The sequence below is a fragment of the Bos indicus x Bos taurus genome, chromosome 1, assembly GCF_003369695.1.
Source record: "Bos indicus x Bos taurus breed Angus x Brahman F1 hybrid chromosome 1, Bos_hybrid_MaternalHap_v2.0, whole genome shotgun sequence".
Lineage (NCBI taxonomy): Eukaryota > Metazoa > Chordata > Mammalia > Artiodactyla > Bovidae > Bos > Bos indicus x Bos taurus.
Window position 1 is genome coordinate 126,631,807 of NC_040076.1, and position 24,183 is coordinate 126,655,989.

Consider the following 24,183-nt stretch of genomic DNA (forward strand, 5'->3'; position numbering starts at 1 on the left):
TTGACAAATGTCCCATTGCTATAAATCTATCAAGGACATAGAAGCAGGTACTTGAATTTACAGTTATATATATATATATATATGACCAGGAATAGGACTGCAGGATCACATGACAACTATATGGGGCTTCCCGTGTGGTGCAAGTGGTAAAAAACCTGCCTGCCAATGAAGGAGATGGAAGAGATGTGGGTCAGGAAGATCCTCTGGAGGAGGGCATGGCAACCCACTCCAGTGTTCTTGCCTGAAGAATCCCACGGACAGAGGAGCCTGGTGGGCTACAGCTCTTTGGTCGCAAAGAGTCAGAGATGACTGAAGCAATTTGGCAGCATAAAATAAATAAATATATATATATATATATATGCTGCTAAGTCGCTTCAGTCGTGTCCGACTCTGTGCGACCCCAGAGACAGCAGCCCACCAGGCTCCCCCGTCCCTGGGATTCTCCAGGCAAGAACTGGAGTGGGTTGCCATTTCCTTCTCCAATGCATGAAAGTGAAAAGTGAAAGTGAAGTCGCTCAGTCGTGTCCAACTCCTAGCGACCCCATGGACTGCAGCCCACCAGGCTCCTCCATCCATGGGATTTTCCAGGCAAGAGTACTGGAGTGGGGTGCCATTGCCTTCTCCAATATATATATATATAATGGACTATTGCTGAACCATAAAAAGAATAAAATCGTGCCATTTACAGCAACATGGGTGGACCTAGAGACTATCATGTTAAGTGAAGTCAATCAGAAAGAAAAAAGCAAATACTATACAATATTACTTATATGTATTAATAGAATCTAAAATACAGCACAAATGAATGTATCTATGAAACAGAAACTGGCTCACAGACATAGAGAACAGGCTTGTGCTTGCCAAGGGTAGGTGGGGTGGGGAAGGAATGGAGTGGGAGTTTGGCATTGGCAGACGCAAACTATTATACATAGAATGGATAAACAACAAGCTCCTACTGTATAGCACAGTAAAATACATATGATTTACGTGAGAAACCATAATGGAAAAGTATATAAGCATATCATCTTAGTCGCTCGGTCATGTCCGACTCTTTCCTACCCCATGAACTGCAGCCTGCCGTGTTCCTCTGTCCATGGAATTTTCCAGGCAAGAATACTGGAGTGGGTTGCCATTTCCTTCTCCCAGGGCTCTTCCTGACTCAGGGATCGAACCTAGGTCTCCTGCACTGTAGGCAGACTCTTTACCATCTGAGCCACCTGAGCCACCTTTACCGTCTGAGCCACCTTTCATGCATGCGTGCGTGCGTGCGTGTGTGTGTGTGTGTGTGTGTGTGTATGACTGAATCATTTTGCTATAATAGTAGAAATTATCACAACACAGTAAATCAACTATACTTCAAAAAGAACATATTTTTAAAATGTTTAATTCTTTCTTTTTTGCCAAGGATAATATTTATTAGTAAAATAAGGCTCATGTTCAACATTCTAGTTTCCAGAGATAATCTTTTAAAGGTAAGGTGGAAGGACACTTAAAACAGAATTGAATATACCTAAGGCTCCCATGGAAAGACCTAATGGAAAGACCCATTCTGATGGAAAGACCTTATAAAATGGATGGTCTACACCACCACTGTCCAACAGAACTTTCTTGCATGAGGGAAATGTTCTGTTTGTGATATCCGGTATGGAAGCCATCATCTACATGTGACTGCTGGGTGCTTGAAATGTGGCTGGTATAACTAAAGGACTGAATTTAAAGTTTTACTTTAATTATTTAAATTTATTGGCTAGCAGCTACATTATTTTTTTTTACAGCCTTTTATTTTTAATTGGGGGATCATTACTTTACAATATTGTGATGGCTTTCTGCCATGCACCAACACGAATCAGTCATAGGTATATATGTGTCCCCTCCCTCCTGAACGTCTCGCCCACCTCCCTCCCCATCCCACCTCTCTAGGTTGTCACAGGGCACTGGCTTTGGGCTCCCTTTGTCATACAGCCAATTCACACAGGCTATCTACTTTACATATGGTAGTATGTATGTTTCAATGCTACTCTCTCAATCATCCCACCTTCTTTCTCCCTAGCTGTATCCAAAAGCCTGTTCTTTGCATCTCCACTGCTGCCCTGTGGATAGGCTCATCAGTACCATCTTTCTTGATTTCATACATATGCATTAATATACAATATTTGTCTTTCTTTCTGACTTCACATTGTATAATAGGCTCTAAGTTCCTCCACCTCATTAGAACCAACTCAAATGCATTCCTTTTTATAGCTGAATAATATTGTATTGTATATATGTAACATAACTTCCCTATCCATTCATCTGTCAATGGACATCTAGGCTGCTTCCATGTCTTAGCTATTGTAAATAATGCTGCAGTGAACATGTGTCTTATTCAATTATGAAAAAGACATAATTGGTTACAAGGTAAGGTTATAAGGCCAGTAGTGGGGTTGCTGCATCATATGGTTGTTTTACTCCTAGTGTTTTAAGGAATAGCCATACCGTTCTGCATTGTGGCTGTATCAGTTTGCATTCCCACCAACAGTGCAAAAGGGTTCTCTTTTCTCCACGCCCTCTCCAGCATTGATTGTGGACTTTCTGATGATGGCCACTCTGACAGATAATACCTCATTGTAGTTTTGATTTGTATTTCTCTGATAACGAGCAATGCTGAGCATCTTTTCTGCTTATTGGCCATCCGTATGTCTTTGGAGAAACGTCTGTTTAGGTCTTCTGCCCACTTTTGATTGGTTGTTTGTTTTTCTGGTATTGAACTTCATGAGCTGCTTATATATTCTGGAGTTTACGTATTTGTCAATTGTTTCATTTGCTATTATTTTCTCCCGTTCTGAGGTTTGCCTTTTCACCTTGCTTATAGTTTCCTTCACTGTGCAAAAGCTTTTAAGTATAATTGGGTCCCCTTACACTAGTATGTGTATTGCTGTGGTTTATGTCAGAGTGTTTTGCCTATGTTTTCCCTGAAGTTTTATAGTTTCTGGTCCTACATTTAGGTCGTTAATCCATCTTGAATTTATTTTTGTGTATAGTGTTAGGAAGTGTTCTAATTTCATTCTTTTACATGTAGCTGCCTAGTTTTCCCCGGAGAAGGCAATGGCACCCCACTCCAGTACTCTTGCCTGGAGAATCCCAGGGACGGCGGAGCCTGGTGGGCTGCCGTCTATGGGGTCGCACAGAGTCGGACATGACTGACGCGACTTAGCAGCAGCAGCAGCCTAGTTTTCCCAGCACCACTTATTGAAGAGACTGTCTTTCTGCAGTGTATATTTTTGCCTCATTTGTCAAAGATAAGGAGACCATAGGTGCGTGGATCTATCTCTGGAATTTCTATCTTGTTCCATTGTTCTATATTTCTATTTTTGTGCTAGTATCATACTGTCTTGATGACTGTAGTAGCGACACTACTAAACAGCGCAGATCTATACCTTCAAGAAAGAAATGATTTCACATGCTTTCTTCCTTAAGGGAGTCTGATTCGCCCATGGGCAGGCCCCCCTTCTCCCCTTACCTTACATAGAAGGATACTACCAGGCAAATATGAGGGTGTGTGCAGTGTTGATAGAACCGAAGGCGATGTCTTTTTGGAGATTTTTTTGTGTGTGTGACTGAAAACTATAGACTGCTTCATGTATTGGCATGTCATTCTTGCTCAGTGGCCATACTAATCTTCTCTGTATCATTTTTTGGAATCCTGGATGTAGGAACTGAAGATATGGACGGCTGACTGTACTGTATATGTTGCGAGAGAATGTGTTCTGTCCCTTCTAATTCCTAGAGCACTGAGTGTCTCTTAGACGGTACATTACATTCTACTACACAATGCTGTTGTAAATCTAACATTCCCTAACAGACCTGCCACCTCTGAGAGAGAAAATTTTGTATTTGTATTTGTATTCAAATTCCATTGGTATGCCAAGCAAGAAATAATAAAATTTTATTATAAATATATAATGTTATTCCCAAGTGGAACAGTGGTAAAGAATCTGCCTACCAATGCAGGAGATGCAAGAGACTGGGTTGGGAAGATCCCCTGGAGGAGGAAATGGCAACCCATTCCAGTATTCTTGCCTGGAAAATTACATGGACAGAGGAGCCTGGCAGGCTACAGTCCATGGGGTCGAAAAGAGTTGGACACGACTGAGTGCGCACACACATTTACAATGTTATATATAACTTTTTATAAAAGTAGAGAAATAGCAGAGTAGGAATTAGCATTGTAGGGTTTAATGTACAATAAAGGTCTAAGAATTGCTATTATAACAACCACACAAAGCTTGTTTTATGCTATGTATTATTTGGATTTATAAAGTCACATCCATGGTGGTCTGGCAAGAATTATGATTATTCTATTACACTAAAATTTTGGGATAAAGAATTTAGTTATATTTTCTTTGTAAGTCCCAATAAGTTAAGACAGTAGGCATCTTCTTACAGGCTAGGATAAAATTCAACTGGCATAGAACATTTCATCTGTGCTAAAATAGTTACATTTTTTTTTTTTCTTGGCCGAGGTGAGTTAGTAGCATGCGGGATCTTAGTTCCCCAATCAGGGATGATACTCGAGCCCCTCAGATTGGAAGCTCGGAGTCTTAACATTGGACAACCAGGGAAGTCCCAGTTCCAAAATTTTTACCTAAGATTGTCATCTGGGTATTTTTTCCTAACTCTTCTCCCTGCCCATCTGCTACACACATCCTATTTTGAGAATCTTTCTGGGAGATCCCATTGTTACTGATGAAATGTGCTTTTCAGATGTGTTGAGGTGGTTAAAAAATAAAAGGTTGAAAACCATTCTTCTAAAAACCCATGTTGACAGTTCCTTACACGTTGTAGGGACATGCAAATGTCAGGATTCTTACAAGAAGCAAACAATAAACCTTTCTGAAAGGCCATTCTCTGATTAAGGCAGAGATCGGCAATGGCAGTAGTGACCTACTGGGTTGGCTAAAATTTCCTTCAGGTTTTTCGTAACATCTTGCAGAAAAATCTGAAGGAAGCTTTTGGCCAATCCAATACAAAGATGGCTACCATTTATTGAGTGTGTACTCTGTTTCAGGCATTGTTCTAGGCAGTTAACATCACTAATTCATTTAATCTTCATAGCGGCTCTATGAGGTAGATAATATTGTTATTCTATTTTAGGTGAGGAAATAGGCACAAAGAAGTTAAGGACTTTGTGCAATATCACACAGATGCAGCTACAATTCCAAGCCAGGCTGAGTGGCTTCAAAACAGGCGGTCTTACTACTATGCTGCGTGGCAGCTACAGCCACTCAGGAAGGCGTTTCCAGCCAACCTAGGAAAAGCAGCTTGAGTTTCAACCGTTGACTCAGGTTTAACAAGTGCATGGGCAAGAGAAAGTATCAGATTGATCGTAAAGCTTATTCCTAGAAAATCTAGGAAGATGAAAACTGAGAGCAATCAAAAAAGATACATTTTTCTAAATGTGTGGATACGCCCCAAATCAAGTGGTTGAAAAATATACTGCTTGATAACAGAGAACAGATTTGTGGTTGCCAAGGGGGAGATGTGAGGAGGGAGGGATGAACTGGGAGTTCCGGATTAGCAGATGCAAATTATTAAACATAGAATGGATAAACAACAAGGTCCTATGCATCACAGGGAACTTTATATGGGCTTCCCTGGTGGCCCAGAGGTAATCTGCCTGCAATGCAGGAGACCTGAGTTTGATCCCTGGGTTGGGAATAACCCCTGGAGAAGGGAATGGCAACACTCTATTATTTTTGCCTGGAGAATTCCAAGGACAGTGGTGCCTGGTGGGCTACAGTCCACTGGGTTGCAGAGTCCGACACAACTGAGTGACTACTACTTTCATACACAAAACTGAATCACTTTCCTGTACAGCAGAAATTAACTGCTGCTACTGCTACTGCTAAGTCGCTTCAGTCGTGTCCGACTCTGTGCGACCTCATAGACGGCAGCCCACCAGGCTCCTGTCTCTGGGATTCTCCAGGCAAGAACACTGGAGTGGGTTGCCAATTCCTTCTCCAATGCATGAAAGTGAAAAATGAAAGTGAAGTTGCTCAGTCATGTCCGACTCCTAGTGACCCCATGGAGCCTACCAGGCTCCTCTGTCCATGGGATTTTTCAGGCAAGAGTACTAGAGTGGGGTGCCATCGGACAACATTGTAAATCAACTGTAATTCAATAAAAAAATTTTAAATGTACTGCTATATTCATATCTGTAAGGTCTGATGAAATATTTCTGAGATGGGAAACCTAAAATTAAAGAGAGCTCAACATTTACAAAACCTTTTAATATAAAATCTAGAAATCTTGACGTGAATGATTAGAAAAAAATTTAACAGGCAAGTCATGAAGGTCTCATTACCATCCTCCACAAAAACTCACAGCGCTACAAGAAATCTGTTTATGACAATTTTTCCTCAGAATACTTTTATTCAGAAGTTAGGAATGTTTTGCCCCATAACTAAAAGCACAGTATTTTTTAAAGTTCCACTTCTGTTAAAGCATCTTCCAGAAATCACTAAAATGAAGTAACAGCAGCACTTACCATGCACTAGGAGCTGTTTTCAGTTTTACATTTGTATTAACACATTTGGTCTTCAGTCCTCAAAACGATCTGGTGAGGGAGGTATCGTTATTGTTATCTACATTGTACATGAGGAAACTTAAGTAAAGGGAGAAGCAACTTGTTCAAGGTCATACAAGAAAATGTTGGCACTGGGATGCAAATCCAGGTGTTCTGGCACTAGAGTTTCAGCTCTCAGGCTTTAAACTCAATATCAACATGTAGAGAAAAGACTTCCTGAAGGCATATTTTTGCTGAACAAAACCTGACCGTGGTAGAAATGGAATGACATAAAGATGGCTATAGAGGAACCATTATGTAAGCTTTTCTCATGTATTTTGTTATACCATTCAAACATCCAATACAGAAATAACTTACATTTATTTGTATTTAATTCTAGTTTTCCTTACATCCAAATCAGTGATATTTTTAAAAATAAGGATTCACTAAAGTAAACATGGAATTTTTCTTTCTTTTCAGAGTATTACTCAAAGATAGCCCTTGGCAATATTCTAAAAAGCAACAAAGCATTGTTTTAATATTTCCTTTCTTATCAGATGTCTACTAAACTTCTAAAGGAACACTTAAAACACTTTTCTCTGATTCTAAAAGCTTTCTATATTAGTGTCACTTAAATAATTTAAGGCTTATTCTTTAAGCCTAAAGTGAATATTCACCATCACATGTATCCTAGGTATTGCACACTAATTTAATAGTGGTTCACACCTTTAGAGATGAGGGCACGGATCAGTAAGATTTGGCTCTATGTAGAATAGCAGCTATCCAAGATTCTGAATCCTATATATTTAAAACAATGTATTTTCTGTGTCATATTAGCATGTTTCTCCAAAATAGTGGCAGCAAAGTATACATCGCAATCGCCGGTACAAGCACTGAAACCAGTGTCCCCCCAAACAGCCACTGCTACCTCTAGAGGGGATGGTTTGGAAATGTTTTCTTTGGATGGCACCACTGGTGTTTGGTGAGTGGAGGCCAGAGAAGTGTGGTACCTTGTAATGTAGAGTCTCACAGGAAGAAACATAGTTCAACATCCTACATGACTTTCAAATGTCCACTCATGTAGTTGAAAAATCTGATTATCTGTGGCTAGAACCTGATTTCTTTCTACATGTAGACACAAAGCACAGTTCTGCCTAGCTTTAAAATCCACTGAAGTTACCAAATATGCAGTTAAAATGTAAATCAAGATTGTACATTGGTTTTGTTCAGAACTTTACTAGCACAATCCACCATTTTGGGAGGAAAACGTCTTATCAGTGGAAAAGCTCCTCACCTTTCTGAGTAACAGCGGTCTACATTGTTGCTGTCTTCCTGCAGCGATTACACACACACACACCACACACACACACCACACACACACACACTCACCAGCCTACTTCATTACGTCTTCTGGTGTAATTGTGTCTAAGAATTTACATACTGAAAAAGAAATGAATTATACTTTCATTTCTACTTTATATTACAATTCAATTATTACTATATACATTTTAATTATGTGTGGAGACATTTACGTTAGTTTACTGCAGGAGAGTAAAGAGGACATATTTTATTAAAAAGCAAGTAATAGGTTTGGTAGGATGATATCTTCTTAGATGTCAGCTGTAATACAAGAATACAACTTGCAGAGATAGAAAATTAAATAGCCCAAGCTCACAGATGTGTTTCCAATACACTGCTGCTGCTAAGTCACTTCAGTCGTGTCCGACTGTGTGACCCCAGAGACGGCGTCCCTTAGTGAAGTAAAATTCAACATTGTTTAACCAAATGGAAAGAAAAACCTGTTCACTGCTTAACTTCTGCACTGGAACTCATGTCACAGTGTGCCCTTTCTGATGAAACAACGTATATTCAACCTTCAGATGGCTATGCAGATGAGCTGGTATCACCCCAGATGGGTAGGATCAGGGCTGCATTGTCCCAGTCCCTCCTCCTCTTCTACCCTCAGATGCTGATGTGGAATAGAAACAGAGCTTTGTTAGGAGGTGGGCTGAGGTTTTGCTGTATGGAAAATCAACTTATTACCACCATTCTCCAGATTTCATTTACATACTGTCATACAGACTGAAATAACTCAACATTCTTACTAAACATTCTTACTATTTCTCTCTTCATTGCAGAGCCAAATATTTGGTTCACATTTTATAGACACCACCTTTTAAGAAGGGAAAAGAGAAGCTAAAATAGCTTACTGCACAATAAGAAACACATTCAATTGGTCCAAACATCAACAAAGTACAAACATAGTTGTATATTGTAATTAATTCTTTCAGTAGCTAATTGTGAAAAAAATAATAAAGCAAAATTTACAAGAAATCTAATACATAGTAAGTAAGTTGAAAGCATACAGAATTCTAATTTTTAATTATTATACTTTTAATATTCTTTTATGTATCCACATTCCTTAGACTCAAAAAGATTCAGACTGGCAAACTCCACAACTGCACAAGTGAATGATTAAGATTTCAAGATTTTAGTTGGCTAAATGCATAGCAATAGCCTATGTTATGAAAAAGTTCAAAATGAACTTGTGGCTTCTAAATTATCCTAAGATATTTCCATTGAATGTGAATTGATAAAATTTAAGTATTTTCTTACATTTATGTTTGTAGGTAATAAAGTTATTAATAATTTTATTATTACCAAAGAAAGAACAAATGAATATTTTTTCAAATTAACCAAAAGCATTCACTTGCCAAATTAGTTTAAGTTGAAAGTTGAGCATAAACTTGCAATAATGACAATTCAAATGAGGTAAACAGAATAAACCATTTATTAAAACATCATGTGGTAAAGTTAACTTTTTGACCCAATGTGACAATGGTAAACATTTCCCCCTAAAACACAGTTAAATTATAACACAATACAACCAGAAGCTGAAAAGACTTCTGTCCTTTACCACTCCCTAGGTGAGTGCAGATCTGGGTTTTCTTGAAGAGTCAAGAGAGAGGATTATAAAGACACTCGAAATCCCATATACCCAAAGGTTAAATTTTATTTACCCTGTTCCCTGGTCCAAACTTAAAATTATATCAAATAAAAATTTCATTAATTATCCTCCCCCCTGCCAAAAATAAATATTAGGAACACATTAAGGATAAGAACTGGGTTTTAAACTGTACTTTATTTGTTACTATAACATTGTCTTTTAAAAAAATTGATCAACCATAAGCATGCAAAAAATTCTCTTCTGAACGGAACCGCTTCAATAACTCCTTGGATATCGGTAAGTAAATTATGAAGGTTGTTCAATTTATAGTCCTCTCCTTTATAGCACTTCTAAGCAGTGTGTGAGACACATACCACAGAGGTAGGAAAGACCATCCTTAATAAATTATCTTAATTGTAGAGAATTTCTGAAAATAAAACTGAAAAAGGCCAAACCATGCCTTTGATGAGTCCCAGAAGACCACAGATCCATCTCCTATTCGAAGACTTAGACCCCTGGAGAGTTCTAGCCTCTGTAGGGCACCTGATAACAAGATCCACCAGGGCTCCAAACAACTGACTGCTTGAAGAACACCTTCGGCTGCTCTCACTTCCCGATTCTCTGGACCACCCAGTCCTGCTGGCAGAGAGGGCAGCGATTGTTCTGTTTCACCCACAAGGACATGCAGCAGTTGTGGAAGGAATGATTACATTCTCCCCAGACCACTTGGAAAAAAGAAAAAAGAATATCTGACATTACATATTTCAATTTAACTTACTGAACTCAAAATTCTATTTTGTTATGTAATAATTATGGTTCATAATCTTAAAGATGGTTAACTGGCCAAAATAAATTTTTTTTAGTCATAAAGAAAAAGAACCTTACATATAGAAATTACACTTTAAAAAATGAGGTAAGGGAACTTCCCTGGTGGTCCAGTGGCTAAGACTCTGCGCTCCCAATGTAGGGGGCCGGGGGTTCAATCCCTGTTCAGGGAACTAGATTCCGCATGCCACAACGGTGCAGTCAAATGAAAAAAACAAGGAGGTTAAGGCACCATGCTCGGAAACCTGACATCACTGTTGGAATCTGAGGATGCTGTGGTGGCTTCCCACTCCTACATAGCTCCACATGCTTTCTCATGTTGGGAGATTAAAAGACCTGTGTACGTGTACTAAGTCGGTTCACTTATATTTGACTCCTTGCAACCCTATGGACTGTAGCCTGCCAAGCTCCTCTGTCCATGGGATTCTCCAGGCAAGAATAGTGGAGTGGATTTCCAGGCCCTTATCCAAGGGATCTTTCAGACTCAGGGATGGAACCCACATCTCTTGTGCCTCCTGCACTGGCAGGCAGGTTCTTTACTAGCACCACCAGGGAAGCCCTAAAAGATGAGTCTTCCTTAGATCCCAAACCACTCCACTCATGCACTGACCTTGGAGACCTTTTGGGCCTTTAAGTTAGTTTATTGAAAAATGTCCTCCTGATTTTTAAATTTTCTTTCTTTATTTTTGGTTGTGCTGGGTCTTTGTTGCTGCTTGGGCTTTTTCTCTAATTGTGTCGAGCAAAGGCTACTCTCTAGTTGCGATGCGTGGGCTTCTCATTGCCATGGTTTCTCTTGTTACAGAGCACGGGCTCTAGGTGTTCGGGCTTCCGTATCTGCAGTTCCCAGGCTCCAGAGCACAGGCTCAGTAGTTGTGGCACATGGGCTTAGTTGCTCCACGGCACGTGGGATCCTGCCGGACCAGGGATCAAACATTGTCTTCTGCACTGGCAGGGGGATTTCTTACCACTGAGCCACCAGGGAAGACCCTCCTGAGTTTTATCTACTAAGATATAATGAGTTTTAAATGTTTTCAGCTCATAGCAGGCTATTATAAATAGGTGGCATGCTTCTAAAAAACATTATTAGTGGTACCTCTGAACTGTTTCTTTCCTTGGACTGCAAGGAGATCCAACCAGTCCATTCTAAAGGAGATCAGCCCTGGGATTTCTTTGGAAGGAATGATGCTAAAGCTGAAACTCCAGTCCTTTGGCCACCTCATGCGAAGAGTTGACTCATTGGAAAAGACTCTGATGCTGGGAGGGATTGGGGGCAGGAGGAGAAGGGGACGACAGAGGATGAGATGGCTGGATGCCATCACTGACTCGATGGACGTGAGTCTGAGTGAACTCTGGGAGTTGGTAATGGACAGGGAGGCCTGGTGTGCTGCGATTCATGGGGTCGCAAAGAGTCGGACACGACTGAGCGACTGATCTGATCTGAACTGTTTTCTGGAAGTGGTGATGATCTGTGTTAAGTCATTCATAGGCAGTGCAGTTCCTCATGTGACAAACAGAATGGAATTTTCAAAGTGGTTGGCTTTGAAAGACAGGGCTGTTTCAAGAAAAGAAGGGCCTCTCTATGATCAAAGAAAGCTGGCCTACCCCTCACAATCCTCAATTAAATTAATATTTTTAAAACAGCATCAAAGAAAAAATTTAAATCAAGGGAAATCACCCATAATACGGAATACAACCTCAAACATGGGCTTCATTTGTCCCTTGCTTGACCAACTTAGCTATATAACAGAACAATGAAAAAGAAAAAAAAAACCTTTTAATGAAAATTGGTTGTGGGGGTTGGAAGCTAGGGGGACTCATTTTAAGTCTTTCAGAAGAAAGAAACAGGATTTGATTAAAACTACATGAATCATTCAGAAGCTGTATGTAAACCATATAAACAAAAGTACAAAGTTAATCTTTCATTCCAGGAAAATCTTTATATACTTTTATATAGCAATCTTAGAAGTGATGACCTCAAGAGCTAGAGCATAAAAATCTGAGTTGCTTACAATATTTAACCTAAGACAACTTTTTTTTTTCCCCTAAGACAACTACTGTAGTACCACATGTAAGTAAAATTTAACAGATTTCTATCTATAAACTACATCCAAAGGAATCTGGAGATTTAGAACTGTTTTCACCTTAGTAGAAAAGTTAAATACTGGATCATAAAAGAGTACTGAAAACTGAAATGCTTTGTTAGAATAAAATCCTGACTGACCAAAACTAACCTGTAACATACTCAAAATTTAAAGGATGTTTTGGCAAATTCCTTATTTTATATTTTTCTTAATAGAAGAAAATATATTTCTTTTTTGATTATTAAAACATTTACCATGCCCATGTCTACAATATATAATCAATTCTTCTGAATTACAAGCAATTAAAGGACTTACAGATAATCCTATTAAAACCCTTTGAGAACCAACACATTTTATATTAATAATGAATCGCTGCTTTACAGTTTATTTTTGTGTATTGATAAAGCCAATCTTAATTGCAAATTCAAACATCCCCACTGAGAGAAAACCTTCAGTTGAAAAAGCAGGAGAACAAAATTACAACATACCAACACAATCCTCTTGTTTGTTTTCAGCTTGACATCTAAGACAGGCATCTGAAAGCAAACAAACAGCAATTCTCATTCTGATGCTCAGAATGCAATTTTTAAAACCCCACATACTTTAAAGTCAAATAAAAGGCCCAAAGGGTTAGAGATGTAGATTAAAAGACTCATACTATTAATTTCTCATCTGAACATAACTGCTTAAAGATGAGTCAAGTACAAGGCACTCTACTAATTTACTTATGACCAGGAGCAATTTCACAAGGGTTACTGACCCTCTATTTTTACAAGCGCTAATGAAAAGATGTCCTGACAGTGGATGTAACCTCTAGAGAAAAATATGCTATATTCCGCTATATTACTCACTGGACACATGCACACGTATCAATTTTACGCATAGTTTATTTTCAAGACATCCTTTAAAATAAGCCACACATATATATTGGTATTTGCTTACATATATATAGAAACTCTAGAAGGATATTCAAGAAACTAATAATAAAGTTCACCTGGGAGGAGATGGACTGGGAAGGGGTTTTTCACTGCATACTTTCTCAAGTTTTTAAGTTGTGACTGTACAACCTACATAAAAATCAAATTTAAAAAACCCCTAAATATTAGGTTTCTCTCTTATTTTTTCTTTTTTAAGGAAATGCTCCCTTTACAAATAATCTGAGCCTAATGCATTTACCCAACAACGGTAAAGTATTTTAATAAATTACCTGGGAGTAAATATGAGGAATGGGAACCAAAAGGATATACTAGACATTTTCAAAATTCAGGCTGTACTACCATTTGCTTGATGAAGAAGGTAATATAGAATATTTCAGGAACCAAAGAAATGGACTCATTCACTAGCTGACAGCAGTCAAAGTTGGGTGAAAGGAAGTTCAAACTAACAGAAAAAAAATAGATTTTAATATAAATTAGAGAAAAATTCTATAAAAATAGAAACAGGATAGAGTTGAAGCCTGCTTCTTTTCTTCCACTGGATATAGCTCAGGCATTTGTTTGGTCCTCTCTGCATGCTCTTACCCTTAAAAAAACACACCACCCTGGCCTCTTCAGTGTGGATTAAAAACAACCACTGCCTCCTGAGGCTTTCTTCAATTTCACAGTTACTGAGTACCTACCCTGTGCAAAGAGTAATGCCCGGGGGGCCACCAAAATGACCAAGTCTGGGTCCCTGGTCTCACCAGTAAATGGGAAAGCAGATAGGTAAACAATTAAATATCGCAAGGATCATGATATAAGGGGGAAGACATGCCTCTGGTTCTGTGCAGTCACAGAATTAGAGTTCATGATCCCAACTGTCTCTTTTACAAGTTAGGAAAACAAGGCTCCAGAAGGTTATGTCAAACGTCCAAGTTAACGGATAGCTGTGGAAGGTTACTCTGGCTCTTTATCCCTTCACAGTGCAAGCAAACCTAGTCCCCTCTTCCTCACTGGTGCTTGCTAGCTGCTCCTTTCACAATAAAGTCGGCAGAGTGGAAACCAAGGAAGAGTGTGTTAACTATATTAGAATGGGCTGACTGGCAACTCTTAGATCAAGAAGTTATAACAAATCATTTAGGTGTATGAGATGAATTCAAATATCAAGGACACGGGATTAAGTGGGCTTTTTATAGAATCTAGAAGTCTCTGAATTATGCCTACAGCTTTGATTTAGATTCACTATCAACAACTGACCTGAACAGATAAAAATTCCTAAAGTTTCAGATGAAAGAAAACATTTTTTTTTGATGATGTTCTTAATATCTAGAACAGCGCATTTCTAAGGAGTACAGTAACACCTTTTAGAATGATGCCAGAAAACAAACTTCCTTCTGCTGTCACCTGACCACTAAATGGATTTTAACACCTCATAAACAAAATAGAGAGGTCTAGCCCAGAATACTTTCCTGAACCCAAAGTACAGCTGTTGTAAATCTGAAACATTAATCCACAGTAGCCAAATACTTGTTATAATTAGAAAGTTAATGTGAGAAGTGAGTCATTTATAGCCCATACTTTGACTTACCTTAAATATCCCAGTAAAGTTTATTTCTTGCAAACTTTCAACCATTATATTTTGCATTTCTACCTAATTTAAAAGTTTTCTTTGGGGAGAAAAATAAAATGCTCTTTTAGGAAAATTATTTTAAACTAAAAAAGAAAAAAATCCCACAAACTGGAAGTTATGATTCTAGCTTTCAAGAAAGGGTTAGGGCAAGGGGGCTGTATTGCAGGCCCATAAACTAAGTACCTAAAAACCCGATACACAAAATAAGTGGATCACATCTGAAATCTAGTTCTTTTAAAAAGTAAAAAAAATTTGAATCCCATAGTTGCAAATTCTCTTTATAACAAATTCCTACGAATACATAACATAAGCACATACCACAGAGAGAGTAAATTGTGAAATCTCTTATTTCTGCTAGGTCTGAATTTTCAATGCTCAAGAAGGGAAAGCAACTTCTAAGTTATTTTCTCCAACTGTCTCATTTTTCAGTGCAAGACACAAAGTTTTCAAACTACAGAAGCCTCAGTTTTCTCCAACTACCTTCAAGAAATGACATTTAAGACGCTCTTAAATGCTGTAGTTTTAAATGCCCTATTTAAAAATATAACGTGCATTTAAACAGCAACTCTGTTTTAAGGTCGTCTAAGATCTTAAAACAGAGACCATATAAAACACAACGAGATGAAGCTGTTCTGAAATGCTTCATTTGGTCCAATATTTTTATTAAAAATATCATAGAAAGAAGTAACAAGTCTGCAAAAGAGGGCTTTCCATAAAGGCCGGACTTGAGGACACTACCCTTCTCCAGGAAATGGCATGCTAGGATGGGGAGTGGCCAGTAAAGAGATGAAGCTTCATGTCTCTGAATAAAAGGGTTTACATTCTTCTAGTTCAAGCGAACCGAGCGCTATCTGACCAATCTTGAATCATCCAGGTTTAAAAGCCAGCAGAACAGTAGCCAATCCAGAAAGGGGACGGCTAGGAACTCTCTTCTTCCCTGAGCCTCTCCAGAGCACGACTAGTGGTCATTTTGGGGGAAGATGACTCCAGAGCATCACTTTGATGTGTGACCAGAACCATCAGACTGACCCGCTGACTCAGGGCCTTGACCTTGACCTCTGTGTGGTTTGCTTTCGGCAAAGGGTGCCGTCGCTGGCCACACAAACCGAAGTGGTTCCTCTCAGCTCCCGTTAAATCATCTACTTTTATTGTCGTGATCACACCGATCACTACTGGAAATGACCTTGTTTAATCGTCCTGCCTGCTACTCCTTTTTTGCCCCCAGAATACCCGTCCCCGGCACAGGTCGCCTGCTGAACGACCCCTCGGCCCCTGGCAGCGGCCGCAGCCCTCGGATCAGCGGCAGCTCGGCGTGGCCCGCGGTCTCCCGGGGCCGGGGCAGGGCGATCCCGCCCTTACTCCTCCCGGAACGGTCTCTCGGAGGCTTGGTCCTTCAAGCCCCTACGCCCGATGCCGGGCCTGCGGAGGCCGCAGCACAGCCGGGGCCTCGCGTGCTGCGCTTACCCATCACCTGGACCCTGCAGATGGCGCACGTATCGCACTCCACGTCCCAGCTCCACATGGCCACCGCGTTCCACTTCTTGAGAGAGAACATTTTGTCGCCGCCCGACTTGGATCCTGCGCTCCCCGAGTGAGAGGACAGGGCGCAGGGTTCCTCACCGTCTTCCACGTCGGCCATAGCGGCGGCGCGGAGCCGGCGACGGAGACGTTGAGTCGTGGGAGGCGGGCGGCTATGGCGGCTCCGTGGGGCCGTCCGACGGGCCACAGCGCCGCCCGCAGGCCGCGGGTCGCCGCGGGGGTCTAGGACGGGGGAGCGCCCGCGATTGGCTGGCGCGGCCCAGTGACATCACCGTACGCCGGCACCAGCGGCTTCCCGGTGTGCTGGTTCCCGGTACTCGCGTCCCCATCGCCCGGCCAGCTCAGCGGGCTGAGAGACCCCGGGCCGACCCTGCGCGGTGGAAACACGTGTCCTGTTTTATGTCTTCATGACACCGCTTTTAGAAGTTGTCTTGTTGATATATTCGTCCCTCTCAAATGTAAACGCCCTGGGAGCGGGGACTATTTCTTGATCATCGCCTTCGTTTAAGAAATGCAGCCTCGGGAAGGGACAGTTATTTGTTGAGTGAATGAATGACGAGCTAGAAATCTGGTTCAACGGTTCTCAAATATTTTGGTCTCGGGACCCCTTTACACTTAAAAATTACTTAAGGACATTTAAGAACTTTTGTTTGTGTAGGATGGATGTGTACATATACACGCTTATACATATGTATTTCCTTTTTAAGAAAACGGGAAAAATTTGAATATATTAATTCACTTCAAAACAGTAAGAAATCCATTACAAGTTATCCTTAGAATACCAATATTGTACACTCACAAGAGAGAATGAAGAAAAATAGCTATGAGTGCTGTGCTGTGCTTAGTCTCTCAGTCGTGTCCGACTCTTTGCAGATCCCATGGACTGTGTAGCCCGTCAGGCTTATCTGTCCATAGGATTCTCCAGGGAAGAATACTGGAGTGGGTAGCCATTCCCTTCTCCAGGGGATCTTCCCAACCCAGGAATTGAACCGGGGTCTTCTGCATTACAGGCTGATTGTTTACCAGCTGAGCTACCAGGGAACCTCATAGCTATGAATACTGTTATGTAAATAGTTTTGACGTTGTTGGTCCCCTGAAAGGATTCCAGGAACCCAGGAGACCACACTCTAAGAAACTTAAAGCTAGTTTAACTTTTTATATGCAGGAATAATGAAGTCCCAAAAAGTAATTGATAGTAATTCTGCTATATTTATAAAAGTAATTTATAGTAATTCAGAAAAGTAATTCTGCTATTCTGAGAAGGGGACAGTGGAAACTAGGGTTCTTCTATTACTACCAGCCCAGGGTCATGTTATTATGTTTTCCCAAGCAAAGCAGGTAACATCTTCATTTAAAAGATACCGAAGCTGAGGCAGGGAGACCGGAAGATGCTTGGTCACCACTACCACCTAGTGGTGGCCACCTGCTGTGTCAGGATTAGGACTCAGAGCTTCCCACTTCTTTTTATTGGGCCTCATCATTCCCTCACCTCCTGAGGTCAGGCCTGGTGCCCCTGGGTCTAGGCTAACCAAACTCCAGAAATCTGGCAGAGGAGTCAAGGATGCATTAAAATGTAAGATTACAAATATGGACACAGGGTCACATTTGTGCTGTTTGTTGAGTGGTGCATTAAGTGCTGTAAGAGACAGATGGTAGATAGTGAAGTTGCTCAGTCCTGTCCAACTCTTGGCGACCCCATCTTTGCGACCCCATGGACAGTAGCCAACCAGGCTCCTCCGTCCATGAGATTTTCCAGGCAAGAATACAGGAGTGGATTGCCATTTCCTTCTCCAGAATACTGGAGTGGGTTGCCATTTCCTTCTCCAAGGGATACTGGGTTGCCATTTCCTTCTCCAAGGGATCTTCCCGACCCAAGGATCGAACCCGGGTCTCCCGCATTGTGGGCAGATGCTTTACCATCTGAGCCACTGAGGAAGTCCAGTTGGGTAAGAGACAGAAACCTTCCTCAAGACAGATGGAGTGAGGGAAAGCCTCATAGAAGAGGTAAAGTTTGAACTGGGGGGGAGATGGGGGGCCTTGGAGGCCAGGAAGTAAATGGTGAAAGCAAACGGACAGAGCAGTAGTAGTGGTAGCAGATGTAAATTTGACCACCGTAACTTCATGAGCCAGACAAAAATGTCTGTAAACAAACCCAGATGAACCATCCAGAACATGTTTCATTCACATTAAGCTACCGCATATCTGACTATAAATGATTATAAATGCTAGATAATTAATTAAAAAAAAAAAAAAAAGACTGGAACCAGAAGAGGATAAAAATGCCCCAATTGGTGGGAACTGGGCAGTTTGAAAGAGAAAAAGAGGGACCTTAGATGAAAGGCCAGAGGATGATTAAGAAGGAGTGGTACCTGTTGGTGTTGAGTCTGAACCTCACCTCCCCACCCCTGGATTATTGTGTCCTGACTTCCTTCCTATCTCTGCTCCCCACTCTAGCATTCAATCTAAAGTGCCTGTTTAATTTTCCTATACTCCTTTTCCACCCAGCACTCTCCTATTCAAAATGTTCCACAGCTCTGCATTATCATTACAGCAAAATCTAAATGTGCCAGTTGGTCCCTTAAATCCTGCCGCAATATAGCACCAATCCACTTTTCCAGTGTCATTTCCTAAACACTCCTCACTGGGACCCTCATCAGATTAATTAGCTCAGGCATCCAAACACACCGAGGACTGTCTTTTTCCCCGCCTCACATTTTAACATTTCTGAAATTGGTCAGAACTTCTCTCTACCTGTTCCAGCTACATTGCTTCTGCATTGAGGAAAAACTCACTTATCTTGTTGTCCTTAGTGAGCATCCTTTGCCACTATTCGTTCCTCCCAGAAAAATCATGACACGTGGCACTTACTGTGTTTCTTCCTCTCTTTTGGCACCAGGTCATATAACAACCCCAAAGTGCTGTTACTGATGTTCATCAAACAATTGTAAGGTGTTTTTTTTTTTAATTGACAGCTCATAAATGATAAAAACCTTAAAATAGTAAATTGAGTATCCAATGGGAAAAAAGCAAGTACTATTAATAGACTCTTCAGAAACTGCTACATATATACTAGCAGACATGTAACACATCAACTCATTTAAAAACTTAAATTGTGGTAAAATATATATAACGTAGAGTTTACCATCCTAAAGATTTAAACTTTATTTACTTACTTATTTTTGGCTGTGCCGGGTCTTCTTTGCAGGCGGGGGCTCTTCCAGTTGCAGTGCCGGGCTTCTCACTGCAGTGGCTTCTCTTGCTGTGTGGCACAGACTCTAGGGTGCAAGGGCTTCAGTAGTTGTGACTCCTGGACTCTAGAACATAGGTTCAGTAGTTGGGGTGCATGGGCTTAGTTGCTCCACGGCATATGGGATATTCCTGGATCAGGGATGGAACCATTGTCTCTTTCATTGGTGGGTGGATTCTTTTTCCCATGAGCCACCAGGGAAACCCCCATCCTAACCATTTTTAAGTGTATATAGTTCAGTAGCATTAAGTATATTCACATTGTTAGCAACCAATCTCTAGAACTTTTTCATCTTCCCAAACTGAAACTGTATTCCATACCCATTAAACAACTCTGCATTTCGCCCTTGTCCCTCTGGCACCCACCATTTTCCTTTCTGTTTCTGAGTTTGAATAATCTAGGTACCTCACATAATTGGAATTATACAGTGTTTGTCTTTTTGTAACTGGTGTACACAGCATAAAGTCCTCCAGGTTCATCCATGCTATAGCATGTGTCAGAATTTCCTTCCTTTTTAAAAGTGAATACTATGCCATTGTATGTATCGACCACATTTTGCTGATCTATTCATCCATCAGTGGATACATGGGTTGCTTCTATCATTTAATTATTATGAATAACACTTTATGAACATAGGTGTACAATTATCTCTTCGTGATCTTGCTTTCAATTTTTTTGGATATATAAACCCAGAGATGAAATTGCCAACTCATATTATACCAGTTCATTTTAATGTGAAATTTTCACATTCACTATTCTCCAGGCTGCTCTTTTTGTTTAATAGTATGACTAGCGCGTCTCTCCACATAAGCTTTTTCATATGCACGTTGTTCTTCCTAATGACCGCACAGTATTCCACTATATACATTTCCTGTGATTTATGTCTCTGAGAACCAGTTGAGAGACATTTAGTTGTTTCCAATGTATAATTAATAGTGCTGCTGTAAACATCTTAATACATATTTCCTTAGATATTTCTATATACATGGAGAAGGCAATGGCACCCCACTCCAGTACTCTTGCCTGGAAAATCCCATGGATGGAGGAGCCTGGTAGGCTGCAGTCCATGGGGTCTCAAAGAGTCAGACACGACTGAGCGACTTCACTTTCACGCACTGAAGGAAATGGCAACCCACTCCAGTGTTCTTGCCTGGAGAATCCCAGGGACGGGGGAGCCTGGTGGGCTGCCATCTATGGGGTCGCACAGAGTCGGACACGACTGAAGCGACTTAGCAGCAGCAGCAGCAGCATATACATATTTCTATAGATAGATATACTCCAGACATGTGCAAGGAAATATGTATGTATGCCTAAGTCAAGGCTATGTTGTTTTTTTTTTTTTTTTCATTTTGATAGACATTGTCAAAAGACCCCTAAATGTATGCATGCCTGAGTCAAGGCTATAGGTTGTTTGTTTGTTTTCATTTTGATAGACATTGTCAAAATACACCTAAATGAACACACAGATTTTACACTCCCATCCCGTGGATGTCAGTGGCAAATCTTTAAAAAGTTCTATTTTTTTTTTTTAGCAGAAACAATTTACCAGGAAGCCTCACACATCTTAACATCAGATATATAAGTTCTGGAGATTTGTTAAGTTGCTGTCACTATTCCATAGGCTTGCTTACCCTGACTATTTCAACTCATGCCCTAATGTTTACTTTTAATGAATGAGGATCCTGACTTCCTTGCTAGGAGCTAAGATCCTCAAGAGAGGACATAATTTACCATAACCATCCTCACCTCCACAATTAGATTTTTGCCCAGAACATACCAGAACTTGTTACATTATACATAGAATCAATGGCAGTTTCTAAGTGCTAAATGAAGAGATCTTAAGCCTTTTTTTTTTTTTTCTATTTTTCTTGTGTAGCTATTGTAAGTGAAATAACTGGAATCACTCAATTCTAACATCAGCAATAATACCAGTCATTAATATTAATTTTTGAAAACATACAATGAAACAGGTATTATCTTAAAATACTTGACATGTGTCACCTCATTCAATGCTCACCAAATGACTATGTGCTCTTCTTATCTGTATCTTATGTAAGGAGAAACTGAGGCACAGTGAGGTTAACTGACCTGCCCAAGGTCACCTGAAAAGCAGCAGGTTTCCACAGAGAATTCTGGTTTCATTTTAATTGCCCAATCTATGCTTTTTATCCCTGCAACATGTACAATTTAACAAACCCAATTTATCATCAATATATTGATCCATGACACCTCTTCCATTGCCCATGGAGCTGTCTGAAACTTTAATGCGGGTATAGGTTGCAGTAAGCGGAGGTTTCCTCATTTGGGGTAAGATCCCTATTTTTAGAGATGTTGTCTTTCAGAAAGTGGTTGTTATTTCCCAAATTCCTGTTGCTCCCAACCATAGATACATTTATGAAAGAAGATTTTTTTCTTTTCTAGATAAAGATCATAACTTCCTTCAAATTATAAACTTGACATGCACAAGAGCCCCAAAGAAGAATTCCACTTATTTTTACTAAGACATGTTTGTGAAACCCACATTTTAGAAAATGATAAACATGATAAGACTAACACTATTCTGAACTTTCATAAAAGAGGCTTATCAAATTTTAGAACTTGAAAGGGGCTTGGTTACAGTGATACTTGGTTACAAGCCACTTGGTTACAAGCAATATTTTTCCAGGCGCATCTAGTTGTCCATGGAAATAGATAGAATCCATATGGATACATGGCATTCGTATTCAGTTTTTAGCCTGTGAAAAAATGGACAGGAAATCATAATTAGAAAAAAAGAAAAAGGAAGTTCAACTTCATACAGTAGAAAGGAAGCATATGTAAATCATTACCCGCCCTAAGAGGCAGAATACGGAAGACTGAAGAATTGGTGCTTTTGAACTGTGGTGCTGGAGAAGACGCTTGAGAGTCCCTTGGACAGCAAGGTGATCAAACCAGTCAGTCCTAAAGGAAATAACCCTGAATATTTGTTGGAAGGACTGATGTTGAAGCTGAAGCCCCAGTATTTTGGCCATCTGATGTGAAAAGCCAACTCACTGGAAAAGATCCTAATGTTGGGAAAGATTGAAGGCAGGAGGAGAGGGGGTGACAGAGGATGAGATAGTTGGATGACATCATCATCTCAATGGGCACGAGTCTGAGCAAACTCTGGGAGATGGTGAAGGACGGGGAAGTTTGGCGTGCTGCAGTCCATGGGGTCACAAAGAGTCAGATACAACTTACTGACTGAACAACAAAAAGAGGCAACACAGCACAGCTTCATAAAGAATTGATATAAATTCACCGTTGCAGACCCACAGTAGGCTAACAGGAACCAGAATGTGTGTGTGTGTGTGTGTGTGTGTGTGTGTGTGTTGGGGTTGGTGGGGAAAGTTCAAAGAGAGGCGGCAGAGTTTGCACTAATCTTTGAGAGAACTGTGCTGTTCTCTTCCTGCTTGTCCCTTGGTATAGTCATCATCCATCAGAGTGCAATGATGGTTTAGGGGAGTGTGACTTCGAACTCAAATGCTCATGCTCTCACCAAGCCCATGTGCTACCCATGGTACCATCTACCCCAACAGAGTACCCAGGCTCCATTCAGTGGAGCTGCTACTCACATGCATAGATAGCCAAGAGCATACCTTTTTCTTCTTTTTATGAGTACTACTAGATTTCTTGCTGTTTTTCCAAATAGATCTGAAGGTGTCTGAAGAGATCTGGGGAGTGACTGTAATTTTTAAAACTGGCAGTTTACCTGAGAGGAGGAAGAACATAATAGTGATGGGTAGGCTATTTCACAATTCCATGGTGGACTGAGTCTTAGCATTCTGAGCAGGGCATTCTCCCACATTTTATTAACTGGGCAACTTTCCTTTTACCTAATATCTTTTCCTTATATCTCCTTGATGTGAGTGATCATAATAATTTCTGTAATAACTTCTTGTACTAGTCCTTTCTTTTTCTATTCCACTGTCATATCCTTTACCTGGATCAATCTAGTTGCCTTCTAACTAGTCCTCCTAACCTCAGACTTCCACAATCCCAAGTCCATCCTGGACCCAGGTTCCAGATTAATCATCCAAAAGCAAAATTCTGATCTTTTAGTTCATCAGCTCTGATAACATTATTGACTCTCCATCTTTAGCAGGTATCTCTGGTTTGTGCTTGCCAAGCCTCCACTGTGGCTTCTTGCTGGAACAGAACATTGAGTTTCCTTTGGGGTTCCACTCCCTGCCCTCCAGGGTTGGGTATATAACTCAGACCTGGCTGATTCACGCATTTCTTCTCCCTGGCAGTGACTGGTCAATGGGTGTCCATGTAACTTGTGCTGGTCCAATGAATGTGAAGAGAAAGGATCTTTCTTAAGATTAAACAGGCAGAATGTAAACTCCTAGCTTGTGCTTCCCTACTTGCCACTGTGCAGAAAGAATCTGCCTAAGAATAAAGTCAACCTAGAAGCAGGACTTTCAGGAGGTGG

The 24,183-nt window shown here is 40.5% G+C and overlaps 2 protein-coding genes and 1 pseudogene across 3 annotated transcripts in view; all 3 read right to left on the reverse strand.

The window, feature by feature from the left end:
• Nucleotides 1-3,599: 3,599 nt before the first annotated feature.
• On the reverse strand, nucleotides 3,600-3,694 carry LOC113899426 (annotated as a pseudogene).
• Nucleotides 3,695-9,312: 5,618 nt separating this feature from the next.
• RNF7 (ring finger protein 7) lies at nucleotides 9,313-16,697 on the reverse strand. 2 transcript variants are annotated; one of them, XM_027544541.1, is made up of 3 exons: nucleotides 16,416-16,697; nucleotides 12,886-12,933; nucleotides 9,313-10,216 (listed from the first exon to the last, which is right to left on the reverse strand). In XM_027544541.1, exons 1-3 carry the CDS (start codon nucleotides 16,581-16,583, stop codon nucleotides 10,160-10,162), a joined length of 273 nt encoding a protein of 90 aa, XP_027400342.1. In that variant the 5' UTR covers nucleotides 16,584-16,697; the 3' UTR covers nucleotides 9,313-10,159. The 2 variants fall into 2 exon arrangements, with proteins under 2 accessions (XP_027400342.1, XP_027400336.1); XM_027544535.1 differs by having other exon boundaries at nucleotides 16,409-16,675.
• Nucleotides 16,698-22,207: 5,510 nt separating this feature from the next.
• LOC113894310 overlaps nucleotides 22,208-24,183 on the reverse strand; it is a 60,693-nt gene continuing 58,717 nt past the window's right edge. The window contains exons 10-11 of the mRNA XM_027544556.1: nucleotides 23,348-23,460; nucleotides 22,208-22,465 (exon numbers count right to left, since the gene is read on the reverse strand). Coding sequence (XP_027400357.1) covers nucleotides 22,454-22,465; nucleotides 23,348-23,460 — 125 coding nt within the window. The 3' untranslated portion in view covers nucleotides 22,208-22,453. The remainder of the gene's footprint in view (nucleotides 22,466-23,347; nucleotides 23,461-24,183) is intronic.